We start from the raw sequence: 14586 nt of genomic DNA on the forward strand, positions 1-14586 counted from the left end.
TAGACGGACCAACAAACAGACATACATACACTGACAGACTGTAAGACAGATAGATAATAGATAGATAGATGTTAGTATTACAATAGCTCAAGTGACTGAACACACTTAGCTTGCCCAAGTCCTCTATACCCGACAACTAATAATATAATGCATCTTCCGTTGCCATGCAAATGAGCAAAATTTAGAGGAACTTAAACTTGAAAATTACTTTTTGCTTAATTAAGCAACCCACATCCTCCTAATCCTTTTCAGATTTAGCTTGTACCCGAAGATTATGTGTTTTAAATTATGCGACATTTGATAAATAGCTCTGACAGATATCGTACACACTGACAAAATTCAGTCTCACACAGACACTCGTACATACCTTCTGACACACTAACACAAGCCAACTGCCAACATAGGTCCCCCTGATACGGGAGGACATAGGCCAAAAACAGGTGATGCAGTATCTGAATAACAAAATTACTTTCCAATAGAAAAGTTTAATTACAATAACAAGTCATACATCACTATGCAGCCGAACCTTATTCGTAGAAGAATCCACCATTGCCGCCATCAGATTCGTATTCTGCATAATTTGAAAACCTACAGTTAGCGTTGGTAACATAAATTCGGTCCCTCTGATTGCACTTCTGTTGGGAGCGATTTGTTACTGTTATTAGTATGCCCATGGACCCCAAGCACCGCCATGTCTTGAGGGATCAGCTTCTATTTCATTTTCAGGATAATATGGGGGCACCGCGCCGCTATTGTAATCGGCAAGCTTTTCCAACATGCGATGTACAATGCCAGGCATACGTTCCGCTAAATCCGTCTGTTCTGTCGGGTCAGATTTGATGTTGTACAAGGAAACCATCATGTCCAATGAGTGGGAGGCTATTTTGCTTTGCAGGTCTGGAACCTCCGACGGTGAGCTCCAATAGGCATGATCTAAAAGGACGGTAACATAAATACGTCATATTTTACCGGACTAATGGCAAACAAATAAATATCTAATCTTAAATTTGTAGTTATATATTCAATTATTACAAAGAACCATTGTGTCATCACAAGCGGCGCCGTGGACAGATGAGTGTACTTTTGCTTCTAAGAAGTAATAAGGGGGCCTTCAGTAATTACAGAGGGCTGGGGAATTCCGTGCGCACCTATACTTTAAAATGTGCCCCCCTTACCTCTTGTCTTAAATATAAACGTCCCCCTTGTCCGACATTCTAAGCTTTCTAAAAAGTGACCCCACCTTCCCCTGGCCTACCCCGCCAGTACTTACTGCAGGCTTCCTAAGCGAAGGACATCAATTTCTGTAATCTATGACGATCGAATTACACTTGTTGAACAGTGTGAAGTATCCTTGGTTGATTGCAGTGAGGCTCACTGTGTACGACGGCAACCAAAAGCTTTATTTTCAAAACATTCTGTTAGATTTGGTCTATTTACCTTGGTGGCCGGTCAGTAATTTCCACGAACCGACAATAAGACCAGCATTCAGATGAACATCGAATTTTGTACTCTGCCAGTGGCTATCCTTTTTACATTTCTCACACTCTATCATCGGGTCTATGTTAATGAGGATTTCCTTTCGTGGAGATGGATTTTGATGCCTGTAAAGTCAAGGATGTTCTCGGTAAAGATCCAATAGATTTGACTTGTGTACATTCGAAACAAAATAAATTGACTGGAAGGAATTGGCATTTAGAAAACGTTACCCACCTAATTGTATCCCATTGGTTATATCCATCTAAAGGTTTAGTACCATCGAGGTTACCCCTAGCGAGGTGAACTAATGTAGGGAACCAGTCACTGACGTGTATTAACTCCCTGTTTGTGGATCCATGTAGGTTAGGTGGTAGTAAAGGACTGGAAATAAAACCGGCAACTTTAATTCCTCCTTCATAGTACGCCTTTTTGCCTCCTCTCAATGGCCAGTTGCTGCCACCGTGGCTAGTTGCCCCGCCATTATCTGTCATTAGTCAAGAAATGGGAAGGGAGATTACTATAAACGACTTTTGTACAGCAACAATGCCAGGCAAAATTGTCGTGTAAAACCCGCTAAATATAAAACCATTTAGAAGAACATAAAATTTGCCTATTTGACGATGTCATACCTGAGGAGAATATTACTATGGTATTGTCCCACAGCCCTGTTTCTCTCAGTGTCGACGTGACATTTCCAACAGCTTCGTCCATCATGGTTGCAAGAGTAAGAACTAGACGCCTATCATAGTCCTCTACATCCCTGTACATCTCTTCGTATTTGTATGGAGCTTCTAAAGGAACGTGGACGGCTCCAAAGGACAAATATAGGAATAGAGGCTGCAGAAAGCATGTTAGGTATCAGGTGTTACTTCAGTATATGAACAAGATGACGTGTAATTAAAATATTATTAGGAAAGCGAATGTATAATTATCCCCTTATCAACGCTACCCTTCAGCACCTTCCTCGTTGAATATCCTAACACTATGTTTATTAACTGATGCAGCTGCCAAATACTAAAAAAGCTGGTCATTTACGTTAATAATATCCATAATAACAATACTATGAAAATGGTAATTATGCTGATGCTGATGCTGATGAGGAAGAGGAGGAATATGAGAGAGAGAGAGAGAGAGAGAGAGAGAGAGAGAGAGAGAGAGAGAGAGAGAGAGAGGAGGACGATGATGATGAAGATTATTATTATTGTACTTGGGCCTCAGCCCAAGTACATTTGTTTTCATTCCGTGGGAAAAACTGTAAGGTATAACCATTTCTGGCTGAGACCAGGGAGGGCAAAATGTATTGGCTTCATCTTTCTTGGCATAATAAATGGCGTAATGATGTTAACTGAATGGAAGTGCTGCTCTCAGCCAGTCTTGAATAAGTGAGATGTGAATATAAATGCTTCTCTATCTGAGTTTTGCCACAAAATCTTCTGAATATAATCAAAATGTGCATCGAAATGCAACAATTAATGCACCCTCCGTTTCCTAGGCGATGGCACGACCCTTGCTACACCCACTGGACGAGCCAAAGTGGGAGGGGGATTTCGGTTTGGTCGAACAGGAGGGCTCGAGACCAGAATTTAACATTTAAACTTGAAACATGTTTAATCACTGACAAGATGTGGATTAGTGTTAATCAAAGAGAAAGTTTGAAAAGGAAAGGTTTTATATCCCGACACAATGAAAAACATTACGACTGGAAACTGTACCCCCGGTTGAGAATAGTAATGCCCACAGCGATGGAGAACACTTATCCTTGAGCTGAGAAAACCAGACCATCATTTCGAAATAGAGCTGCAGATTCGAGAAGCTCGTTAAAAATAGCTAGGTACACCCCATGAAGGGGTGGTTTCGAGTCTTGAGGGCAAATTTCGCCTCCTTCATTTAGAAATCGTACGTTTGTTTTTCCAGGGGAACACATCATTTGACACAAAATTTGCATGAAAAGGGGTCGCCAGTAAGCACGTGGTCAAATCTGGCATAAGAAACAATATGAAATGTTGGGTAAAGCCAGTCCAAAATAAACTGATTTGAACTTTTGTGTTTTGTAATTTATACCACTGCAGTAACATGACTTTTTTTTTGACAACATCACACAATGTAATACGTTTTGAAACTGAATACTCCGACGTATTCTGTGTCCCCTTTGCTAAAAAATACGGTATGCCGATTACCATGTAAGGAGATGATGACGTCAAGACAGATTTGTAGTGCGTTTGGTCTTGGATGGTGCACGAAGTTTTGTCGAGGTAGCTTGTGTATTTATTTCCTAAATGGGAGATATTAGGGTCGATCTAAAGAAGGCCGAAAAATGTTATGATACTCTAAGCGAGCTGAACTCCAATGCGAATGGTTGGATAATTTGGAGGATGTCTAGACTGATCTCGTCTCATTAAGATTATTTGGCGGTCAGTATTGAATTTCAACTGCGTCACAAGTTTGCGTCGAACGGTCAACGAACGATATTTTAGAAATCTGGAGACATGGCACATCGCAGTTTTATTTTAGTATTTTATATTTTACAAAAGATGTAAGAAGCAATGATTTTGTTGAAAATTCTGAAAAAAATATAGGAAGATTTGATCGCGAACACATTTCACTTGGGGGTCAACTAGCCCTGCGTACGATGCTGTGTGTTCCGCTACAGCTAACCGCCCCGCTCACCACAGCCCTGCAAAGACCCGTACGTTGGGTCGGTGACTTCAAATCCATTTTGGGACTTGACGTAAAAAGCCAAATTACTGCCGAAATTCAGCGTTCTTGGGCCCAAGTCGTATCCCAGCCTACTCAGCTACTCGATCGCTTCCAAAAATGACAGTCTTTTATTCACTTCTCGTAAATAACCGTCGATGTCGGCAACTCTCTCGCTGGCCCAGCGTATGATGCTTCGTGTTAGCTGTAGCACATAGCATCGTACGCAGGGCTAGGGGTCAACATGGGGTCGTAGCCATGTTGCCTCAAAACTTATTTCTGTCTGCACTCAAAACTCAAAAATGTCGCATATGAACCTGAAAAATCGATGTAATTTTGTCAAACTTCGGCGAAATTTCAGCCTATAGACAAAATTTCATCTAGGTAAATTAAATTTATTGAAATTTGATCGACAAATAATCCTGAGCTTGAACGTGACAGCTCGCCTTCTCCGGGAAGTCATGCATCCGGCCAGCTGCCCATATGGCCGGGTGCATGAGATTGTTTTCAAGCGACGGCGGCAGACCGTACGGGGCTCTGGATATGAACCTACCGCCGGTGTAGCTGTAATAACTGTTGCGTTGTTTTTAATCACCATGGACGAAGTCCGAGGGAACTTATAGGTTTGGTCATGTCCGTGCGTCCGTTCACGCCTAGTACCCAACCCCATACAGATGCACGTCGATTTGTTTCACAATGCTATCAAATTTGGCCGTGTTAGAGGACTTTTTAGTTTACACCTCCATAGACTCCCATGTATATTAAAGGCAGTTCTCCATAGACTCGCATGTATGATGCCAAGAAAAATAAAAATTTAGTTTCTCATCGTATTCATATTGCCTAAAGGATGCAGTGACACAGTTTTTTTGTCCCCACGGATAAAGTCCAGGGGGCTTATAGATTGGCTCATATCCGTCCGTGAGTCCATCAGTGAGTCCATCGGTTCACGCAGATATCTCAGACATTTTGACAAAATATCATGTGACCTTGGTGACCTTTGACCTGAAATATACATTATTGTCCATAACTCAGTAACCACAAGTGCTAAACCTTTCATATTTGGTATGATGGGACACCTTGTGACGCCACATATTGTACCCTATTAATTATGTGCATATCTAATTATGAGCGAGCCAATAGAGCAAGAGGTCTGATTTCTGGTACTAGTATATAGGGATAAGTTAACAATATAATTTGTTTAACAAAACTTCACGTGAACCTCAATACCTTTGACCTCAAATATACATATTTGTCCACAACTCAGTAACCACAAGTGCTACACCCTTCATATTTGGTATGAAAGGACACCTTATGACACCATATATTGTACCTCATTAATTATGTGCATATCTTATTTTGAGCGAGCCAATAGAGCTAGAGGTCTGATTTTGGTATATAGGAATAACTTAGCAATACAATTATTATGACAAAATGTGACGTGACCTCAATGACCTTTGACCTCAAATATATATATTTGTCCACAACTCAGTAACCACAAGTGCTACATCCTTCATATTTGGTATGATAAGACACCTTATGACACCACATATTGTACCTCATTAATTATGCGCATATATAATTTTGAGCGTGCCAATAGAGCTGGAGGTCTGATTTTGGTATATAGGAATAACTTAGCAATACAATTATTTTGACAAAATGTCACGTGACCTCGATGACCTTTGACCTCAAATATATATATTTGTCCACAACTCAGTAACCACAAGTGCTACACCCTTCATAATGGTATGATGGGACACCTTATGACACCACATATTGTACCTCATTAATTATGTGCATATCTAATTCTGAGCAAGCCAATAGAGCTGGATGTCCAATTTTTGGTATATAGGGATAACTATAGGGTAGAAATCTAAATATGCCCATCTAAATATTAGACATCTACCATCGAGAACAAAAGAAATTTGCTGTAATTGAATATTTAAGGAGTTTAAGCAATTCCCGCTATAAATAAAGAACCCCTGCCTCAACTCCACAAAAGTTGCTAGACATATTTTGCCGTTGTCATGCCATGCTTCGTTTAATAACCAGTTAATCAAATGCCTCATTGACAGGAGGAAATTCAAGACCATATTTGAATAGTAGTATATATTGTCCTCAAAATTACTCTATCACGGCCCAAGTACTCATTGCCTTCAGCAATACTGCCTTGTTATTATTATTATTATTATTATTATTATTACTTTGGGCTTTGTTTTTAAGATTAAAAGTATCTGTCCATTGAAATTTCATCCCAAAGCAATATACACACCGGCAATTTAAATTCAAAGCACGATGGCCATATAATTTGATGAGTTCTTTATGGCATATGCAACGATGTCCAGAACGTTTTGTGTCTGCTTGACTTCCCTTTATCCGACAATCAAATACTCATAGTCATAGCAACAGCCGCAATAAATTGTTTTCAGCTAATTTTTTTATTCAATTTCTAAGACAGCAGATGGCTCAATCCTTATTTATTATTTATTGTTTGCCCTATTATACCGCTAAAGCAATACTGCCGACTTATTGCCGTGATGGTCATCATTATAACAGTCACTTGTTAATGAACAAGAGTTGCTTGATATTACAGATAAACGGTTCTCTTTCTTGCTGAACACAACCAGCGATATTGTACGTAAAGTATTTCAGGGACAGCTTGCTATAAGACATCATCATGTCGACCTTGTCCGTATTTATGCTCGGAAAAATGCTTGATATCTACGATAGCATGGAATTCCAAGTGAAAGATCACAAAGTCAGAAGCATTTATTTTTAAGAAATCATAAGATTTTATATTCTTTTTACTCATGCTTCCTTTGTATTACTTTTTTGGTTTTACAGTCGGTTTTTAAAGTGTTTTTAGTTAAATATTATATCTGATGTTGTGTTGTTTTGTGTGACGACAGCAAGACAATTTCTAACGTACATGCATGTATATAATGGCAAGAAAGTTATCTATCTATCTATCTATCTATCTATCTATCTATCTATCTATCTATCTATCTATCTATCTACCTATCGATCTATTTATCTATCTATCTATCTATCTATCTATCTATCTATCTATCTATCTATCTATCTATCTATCTATCTATCTATCTATCTATCTATCTATCTATCTGTCTGATGTCACTGCAGTCCAACTATTGGGCTGCGCATCCAGACAGATGCGTGCGAGTTAAGTAGAATGAGACCTTACTCATTCGCTTATCTTTGTGTCTGGATTTTTTCTGTGATTTCAATATTTACTTTATCGCATCTGTCCTTTGGAAATGTACCCACTGATTTAAGCAGAACAAACCATGCCAAACATTAACCTTCTAAACTGTGTTTTAAAATTTCACATACTCTAAAGCTTTTGTGCATTTTTTCTAATGGTTCACTATCTTATGAAGCATTTTAAAGTTGTTGGTTCAATAGCTCTACGAGTACTTAGCTACAAAATCGAGAGTATTTGTCATTGAAAAAATCCAAATCTGGTTTTCATAAAAACAGTGACATAAAACTAATTGCCACTGGTCATTGTTAAATTTTGCCTTTTCGTTGCCCAAAACAACAAGAAGGATGTCAAGGAACAGACCGATGACCTCCCCACTCATAACCCCTTGAACCCAGGTCCTCAGAAAAATCAATTTAGTGTAGTGGATTATTTTTGTTAAAAATAGATGCTATAGAAAGTCACACTGATAAAATCAGCGGTATATTCACCAACTTTCAAGCAAAGGCTTTCTAGAAACCAAAATAATGGCATGCTCGCTATTATCGACATTTATTCTTATTTTTGTTCACATGAGCAGTTTTCTAAATACTGTAATCTAAATATCCATGCCTACACTTAATTGCAGTGATAATATATTACGCATGCTAATTTAATTTGATCAATAGAACAGTTCCACCTAGAAAAAGAGTACTAGTGTCAATTACAAAGGTCGCCATATAAATAGTGAATAAATTGAAAATTGAATGAACAAAATTTACCTTGTCTGAGTCATGGTTTCGAATCACTTTCTGAGCCTCGTTTGCAAACACTTTAGTTCTGTGTTGTCCTGTATACTTCGGGGCAACGAACTCCTCGTCATTTCTCCATAGATCTCTCCCAAGCAAGCGCACCGAAGTACCGTTTGCAAAATGATGATAACTGTCCTTCTCGTATGTTTTGTAGTCGACTGCACAATTGTAAAACCCTTGATCGGAGGGAAAGAATCAAAGAAGAAAAAAAGAAATTGAATGGAATACAACGGAAGTATTAGGCTACTTCAGTAAAGTTAAATCTTCAGGCAAAGTCTTCACTCCAGCTCATTTATTTTCAGCCAAGTATTCCAGATATGCGTGTGTATTGGTTTGTGTGCACGCGCCCTTGTGTGTAACCAAGCTGTATACAGTAATTATGACAAAATTTCAACAGGACACTGGGTTATAAACCAATGCCTCCCAGATGATGCAAATATAGCTCAGTGGTTTTAACCAATGTCAGCCCATATTAAGTGATGGTGCAATATGTCTGTAGTACGATTTTTGACGCTTGTTTTACATTTTCGTTTCTCATGTACAGTTTCTTAATGTACCTGCAACATCTCCCCGGGACCCATGCAGTGAAAGCAGTGCTCATACAACTGTGCAGATAAAAAATAAAATTATATTACCATGCCTTGTCCATTGGGTTCTAATTGGTCGAGCTGAACCACATGACTGCCCACAAATACACAGTAATGGTTTGTTTTCATGCCCGTGAATATGAATAATATCGTAAACATAGTAACTTTACGGCTAAAATGAAAATTGTTATTTGTACAAAGATCATAATCAACCACAAAATAAAATGGAGCATTTGTGGGCCAAGTTTTGACACTTTTTTTTAAAAAATCTCCGGATTTGCAAAAATTTTTGCAGCGCGCACTACTCACTGACAGGTTCTGGGGCCCCGTTGTCGTTTGCACGGGAATTTGTTTGTAAATTTTGACGTTTTTTCGGGGTTCATTGATAATATAATTGAAATAACAGACTCCGCGCTGACCATTAACGTTTATATATGGGCGCGGGCGAGAGGAAAGCCAAATTAACGGGCTCAGCAAGCCTCGCCCGTTAATTTTTGGCTTTCCTCTCGCCCTTGCCAATAAATAAACGTTAATGGTCAGCGCGTCGCCCATTATTTCTACAGTGCGTCCATATCGGCATTGCTTTCAACTTCACATAAGATTAGCCCGAGTCTGTGGACTTATTTATGTTTTGATTGAACACATTTCAGCAAGGCTTGTTATCTTGATGATGGTGCAATTGCCTCACAGCCAACCTGAGAAGAAAACAGTACACATACAGGCACATTGACAAGACAATTAAGTAACAATGACGATATGTTTACTAGTACTTCATGACCATATGTATTGACACAGAGAGACAAACGATAAAAGAACAGCTGACAGTATACACTTTATTTTATGCCTTGATGTGAGTGCAAATCAGTGCATTGATTTGAATAGGAACATCCAGGATTTTGGCGGGCCGGTGAACGATGTACTGACCGGTTTCCATGGTGATCCGGTCCAGTGAAGCCTTCCAACGTTTTTGACGTCAAAGTAGACACTCAACGCAAGATGTAAAATATCCATGCGCGCACTGCTATTTTGACTTTCGTTAAAATCTGTTTGATGGGCAAATTGTCACCTGCTCTTGGGCACATAAACCCTTGTACTCAGGCAATAATATATTATATGTTCGCTTATGTTTACATCGAGCGGTATCAACCCATATCTACTGAACATTACATAACATTATACCTTGCAATATACCACAGGAACCGATGACACTTGGTGTTTACAAATCAATTCTTTCCAAAAACTCGTCTTACCAAAAAAAGTGTCGAAGCCCCTCTTGGTTGGCAGGCAGTCTTCTCTGTAATGTCCAAGATGCCATTTCCCAACCATATGAGTAGCATAACCAGCTTCTTTGAGTTTATCAGCGATGGTGACTTCATCAATTGGCAGACACAATGGCTGTGAGGGGAATATGACTTTATGCTGCATTCCAGTGTGTATCTATGAAAATCAAGTTTACAAACGCTGTAATCAGAGTCTTTTACGATTTACTGTGAAGGTTGAAGGCGAATGCGAAAATGAAAATTTTCAACTATTGGCCATTATTTGTTATCATGAAACGAAAATGTAATATGTATGTATGTATGTATGTATGTATGTATGTATGTATGTATGTATGTTTTTATATTTGTATGTATCCTAGTTTTGCTTGATGGACATATTTGTTATGAAATCCACAAAAAGTTAACATACTGAGTGCGCATGTCTTGGCATACATACACACATAGATACATACATAGATACATACATACATACATACATACATACATACATACATACATTCTGCATCTGCAAAGAATGCACCTGTACGTATACCGAGAACGGTATGCACGTAGTCTACCATGGCAGACCTCGGAACCACCGTCTACACTTGATCGACGCACTCCGTGCGCCATGAGTAGTGAAGCCGCGAGCTGCTGGTAACCTGCGGTAATTTGGCATGCGAGACACGGATTTGGATTAAGATTAGACTGACTCCGTCGCTTGGCTTTTCTCGGCTGCAATTACTGGCTAGTCTAGCATGGTTCACAAGTCTACAAAATCTACGTAATAGCCTAACTCTAGCGTACGAAACTTAAAATTATTATTTTGATATTTATACGCCCTCACTCTTGAATCAAGTCTAGATTAAGACGCGACGACTCACGCACCCGACTCTCACTGTCGCTCTGTGTAGAGAATTTTGCTTTGATATCCTCCGGTTAGTAGAACACAGTGATAAACACTTGGAATACTGAAAAACCGTACATAGCTAAGGTCGTAAAATAAACGACAATGTCGATGTCAGAACCCTGAATTTTATCAGCATAGCATTTGCTTGGGGATTTTTGGCTTCATTCAGTGCAACTTTGTATCCTTCTTGTTAACTAAAATCAATCAAAATCAGACGGCAATCGATAAAACCAAGAGCAAAATACAAAACGAAAGAAATGTCAGTATTGAACATCAAGCTTATAACGGAGCGAGCATAAAAATCGCTTTCGGAAATGATTTACATGAAAAGTTGCCATATTACGTTGAAAACGACTGCCAAACGACAAGGGAATGGGTGACATCATCAAAACATTATTAGAGCATGCAGAAAATGATGACGTAACCGTTCACGTTCCATTCACGTATTCAAAGTTAATCTCGTACATCCGTTAAAGTATTTTCATAACAAACTCATACACTGCGACAGAGAGTGGTTAAATAGCAATTTGTAATTATTTAAATTCCTATGGTTTTATTCACTTGCTATTTCAGCCCGAGCAATTTACATCTAACGATATCTATGTAATTACACGGCCAATCTGCCATATCTAAATTAAGCCTATCACCTGGCGAGAGAGGTTTGGTTGCAAATGGTAAAACAGCCATGAAGTCTGTCTTTAAATCAGATTTTCATCAGATTACACAATAATTTTATTTAGAATTTGAGAAATGTTGTCTGGCCAAAGGTCGTTGCATGTATCGAAGACAGCACAGCAAAAGCGAGTAGGTATGCAGAGATGCGCAACACGTATGCGTATTGTTTGCTCAAGTGATACGCAAACTTGAAATGCTGCCCAACTTATCGATGGTTTGATCATGATTGTATGTACCTCATGACATTATTAATCTATTAGAAATGGCAAGTGGCAAAATAATAATATTTTCAAAATATAATCAGAAATATATTCATAAAAACATATTTCAGATTCTGTAAGATATGGTAATTAGAGTAATTGTGTGACTTACTGTACGGTTGTCGGTGTATCAAGGGCATTCGATTGAATTTCTGATGCTAGAAACAAACACAACAAGAACTTCCCTGCGCTTCGTAGGCGTTAGCTTTGGAAGTTTAATACCGTACCTTTCATGTGATTACAAATATACGCGTAGAGCAATAATTGTGGACAGTCAAACAGTCGATTTTGCAGAACTGTTTTTAATATGTAGATGTACGATGATTTCTGGCGTTTTGAACAGAATGAAAAGTATGAACAACAAAAACCTCTCGATGATACCCGCCGACTATATTCCTCTCCTCATTTCCAGACAATTATTAAGAGTTGACCTTTGTCCCGATTTAGAAAGCTCCCACTACCGTCGCGTCTCTCCGCCGTGTGATTTCTGTAAAACAATCTATCGATTCCGACTAACTGTCTCATCTGTCACTCGGTCCATTTTTCTGCTGAGCAAAAAATCAAAACCCACAGTGCTGATGATGTAACATTTCGCGCCAATGTTTCCCAGTCTTCTGATTGCAGCGTGCTTGTGAAAACCTTTTTTATCGCAAACATCTTTGTTGGCTGGCCTGATGTCGTACTACTAATTTACACGAGGAAGACGATAGAGCCCAAACAACCAGAAAAGATCATTTACGGCATTATGTAGTGTAGCCAATTACTCCTGGTTGGTTGTGACAGCACTGAATTGAGGATTGACATAATATTTAAGACACTATTCTCAAGTCTATTTTGAAAAAATGATCCAGCAATTTCGTTTCGTTGCGTTCCTAGCGGCGTGATGAAACTGATCTGCGCTAGCCGGTATTGTCTACATTGTTGACAGTGATCGAAAGGAAATATAACAATTCCTTTTTTTCACAAATTTATTCAGACGGTATAGTATGAAGAATATCTGAAATGGCAATACGCCTATTTGTCTTCGTGATTGCAGACGGCACAACGACAGACAAAGCTAAAATTGCAATTCAGTAAAAGCTAGAATCGTATTTCACGATAAGGTACTTATCGTTTTGTATTCGATGTTCCGGCGCACGCTTTCTCTCTTTCATGTCTTTCTAATTTATTACTCGCTGCTTATCGGTATGCGTGGCGATACTGAGTTTGCACAGGCTGGTTCGTTGGATAATCATGATTGATAACATAACGCTGACTGATTGCTTTCTCAAGCTAAATGTTACCTTTTCATATATTTGCCGGTGGGATTACGTCGGATGGTGACATATGTTACAGAAAAACAAGAAAAAATGCTTAAAGGGTCCGTCTTAGTTTGAATTCTCTCATTTAAGATGCAAGATTCAAAGGAGAATCCACCATTACAATGAGATAAAAATTTATTTTTTATTTCAATCACTTTTTCCATGACGTTTTCTAGAACCTACATTGTTGAAGCTCTATGTGCAACAACATTTTATATTTTGAATTACTTTTTCTCTTTAAATATACTTCTTTTTCTACTTCTAAATTTCTGTTTCAAAGTGTAAACATGACTGCTATATTATGGTTGGCAAACGACTTTAGTCCTGACCAGAATTTACTTTTTAACAGAATCATAGTATGTTGCTCTCAATGAATGATATTAACAATGCTTTATACTTTGCATTTAAACATACTTTTTAGGGAGAAGATGAATGATATTGTTTCGTCTGTCTATGCGATATCTGAAGTCATCAACGGTAGCAGTACAATGTTTTTACAAGAAAACATGCAGCGAAGGTTCCGTTGTGATTGAGTACCTACCTGATAGCGACCAGACATCAACTGGCTTCTCGTAGGGGTACATATCGGTTGAACGTAGTAGTTTTCCAACTTAATTCCTTGATTTGCCAATTTATCTAAAACCGGCGTCTGGATCCGAGAGCCATGGTAACCAATATCATAGTAGCCGAGATCGTCAGCCAAGATGAACAGAATGTGAGGTTGCCTATCTTTGCAAAAAACTGCCGGAAACTGTAGAAAACTCACCACTACTAAAATCTTTAGGTCCATCACGACAACTAATTCATCAAACTGACTTTCCGCATTGTAATTATTTCATGTATGCTGCTGTGCGCATGTGCTAATAGCAAAGTCTGTATAATAACAGGATATTGGAATTATACGCCAACACAGAATCAGATTGTAACATATGTTGGATTGATTTCCCTTTATTTAATGTTTACCTTTTTGAAATAGCTGGGATTCCTGGTTTCTTTGTTGGGTAAATTGTGATGCTGTCACTCAATTTTGAAACCTGAAGCTATAGTGTTGCAGAGTTTACCGTCAATGATTTCACAAATTGCACTAATTTGGCAATTGCTTTTATTTTCGGACGCCTAACAGTGGATATATGAATGTGTATTCGACATAGACGTGATATCACGATATTCTAACAGGAAAAATATTCAATGTGTTCATGATGCTATTTAAATGCTTTACGCGAGACAATGTTAGATAAGGGTCGTCACTTTGTTTTTCAAGAGAAGAAAACAAGTCCATTAGACTCTGAGTTCAATCTGAAGAGTAAAGCAGGCCGACTTGACTGTACACCAACTGGTTACCTTCAATACGACGACGATTGCTGTTGAGTTTCAACGTTTTCTCACATGTACAGCAGGGTTTTCTCTCGACTGCGC

The 14586-nt window shown here is 38.6% G+C and overlaps 1 protein-coding gene across 1 annotated transcript; it reads right to left on the minus strand.

The window, feature by feature from the left end:
* Positions 1-465: 465 nt before the first annotated feature.
* LOC139144053 (arylsulfatase B-like) lies at positions 466-14036 on the minus strand. Its single transcript, XM_070714699.1, has 7 exons — positions 13712-14036; positions 10016-10202; positions 8149-8354; positions 2106-2313; positions 1711-1960; positions 1438-1601; positions 466-933 (listed from the first exon to the last, which is right to left on the minus strand). The coding sequence occupies exons 1-7, from the start codon at positions 13958-13960 to the stop codon at positions 662-664; spliced, it is 1536 nt and encodes a 511-aa protein (XP_070570800.1). The 5' UTR covers positions 13961-14036; the 3' UTR covers positions 466-661.
* Between the last annotated feature and the right edge of the window lie 550 nt (positions 14037-14586).

Source organism: Ptychodera flava, chromosome 11, assembly GCF_041260155.1.
Source record: "Ptychodera flava strain L36383 chromosome 11, AS_Pfla_20210202, whole genome shotgun sequence".
NCBI lineage: Eukaryota > Metazoa > Hemichordata > Enteropneusta > Ptychoderidae > Ptychodera > Ptychodera flava.

What these genes read in the sequence shown, in the direction of transcription:
- LOC139144053 (XM_070714699.1), bottom strand. Translation starts at nt 13,960, where the DNA reads ATGGACCTAAAGATTTTAGTAGTGGTGAGTTTTCTACAGTTTCCGGCA. An exon ending in GGGCTTCGACACTTTTTTTG is followed by an intron (nt 8,355 to 10,015) that starts GTAAGACGAGTT and finishes CCTCCGATCAAG; the next exon opens with GGTTTTACAATTGTGCAGTC. An exon ending in AACCAATGGGATACAATTAG is followed by an intron (nt 1,602 to 1,710) that starts GTGGGTAACGTT and finishes TTGACTTTACAG; the next exon opens with GCATCAAAATCCATCTCCAC.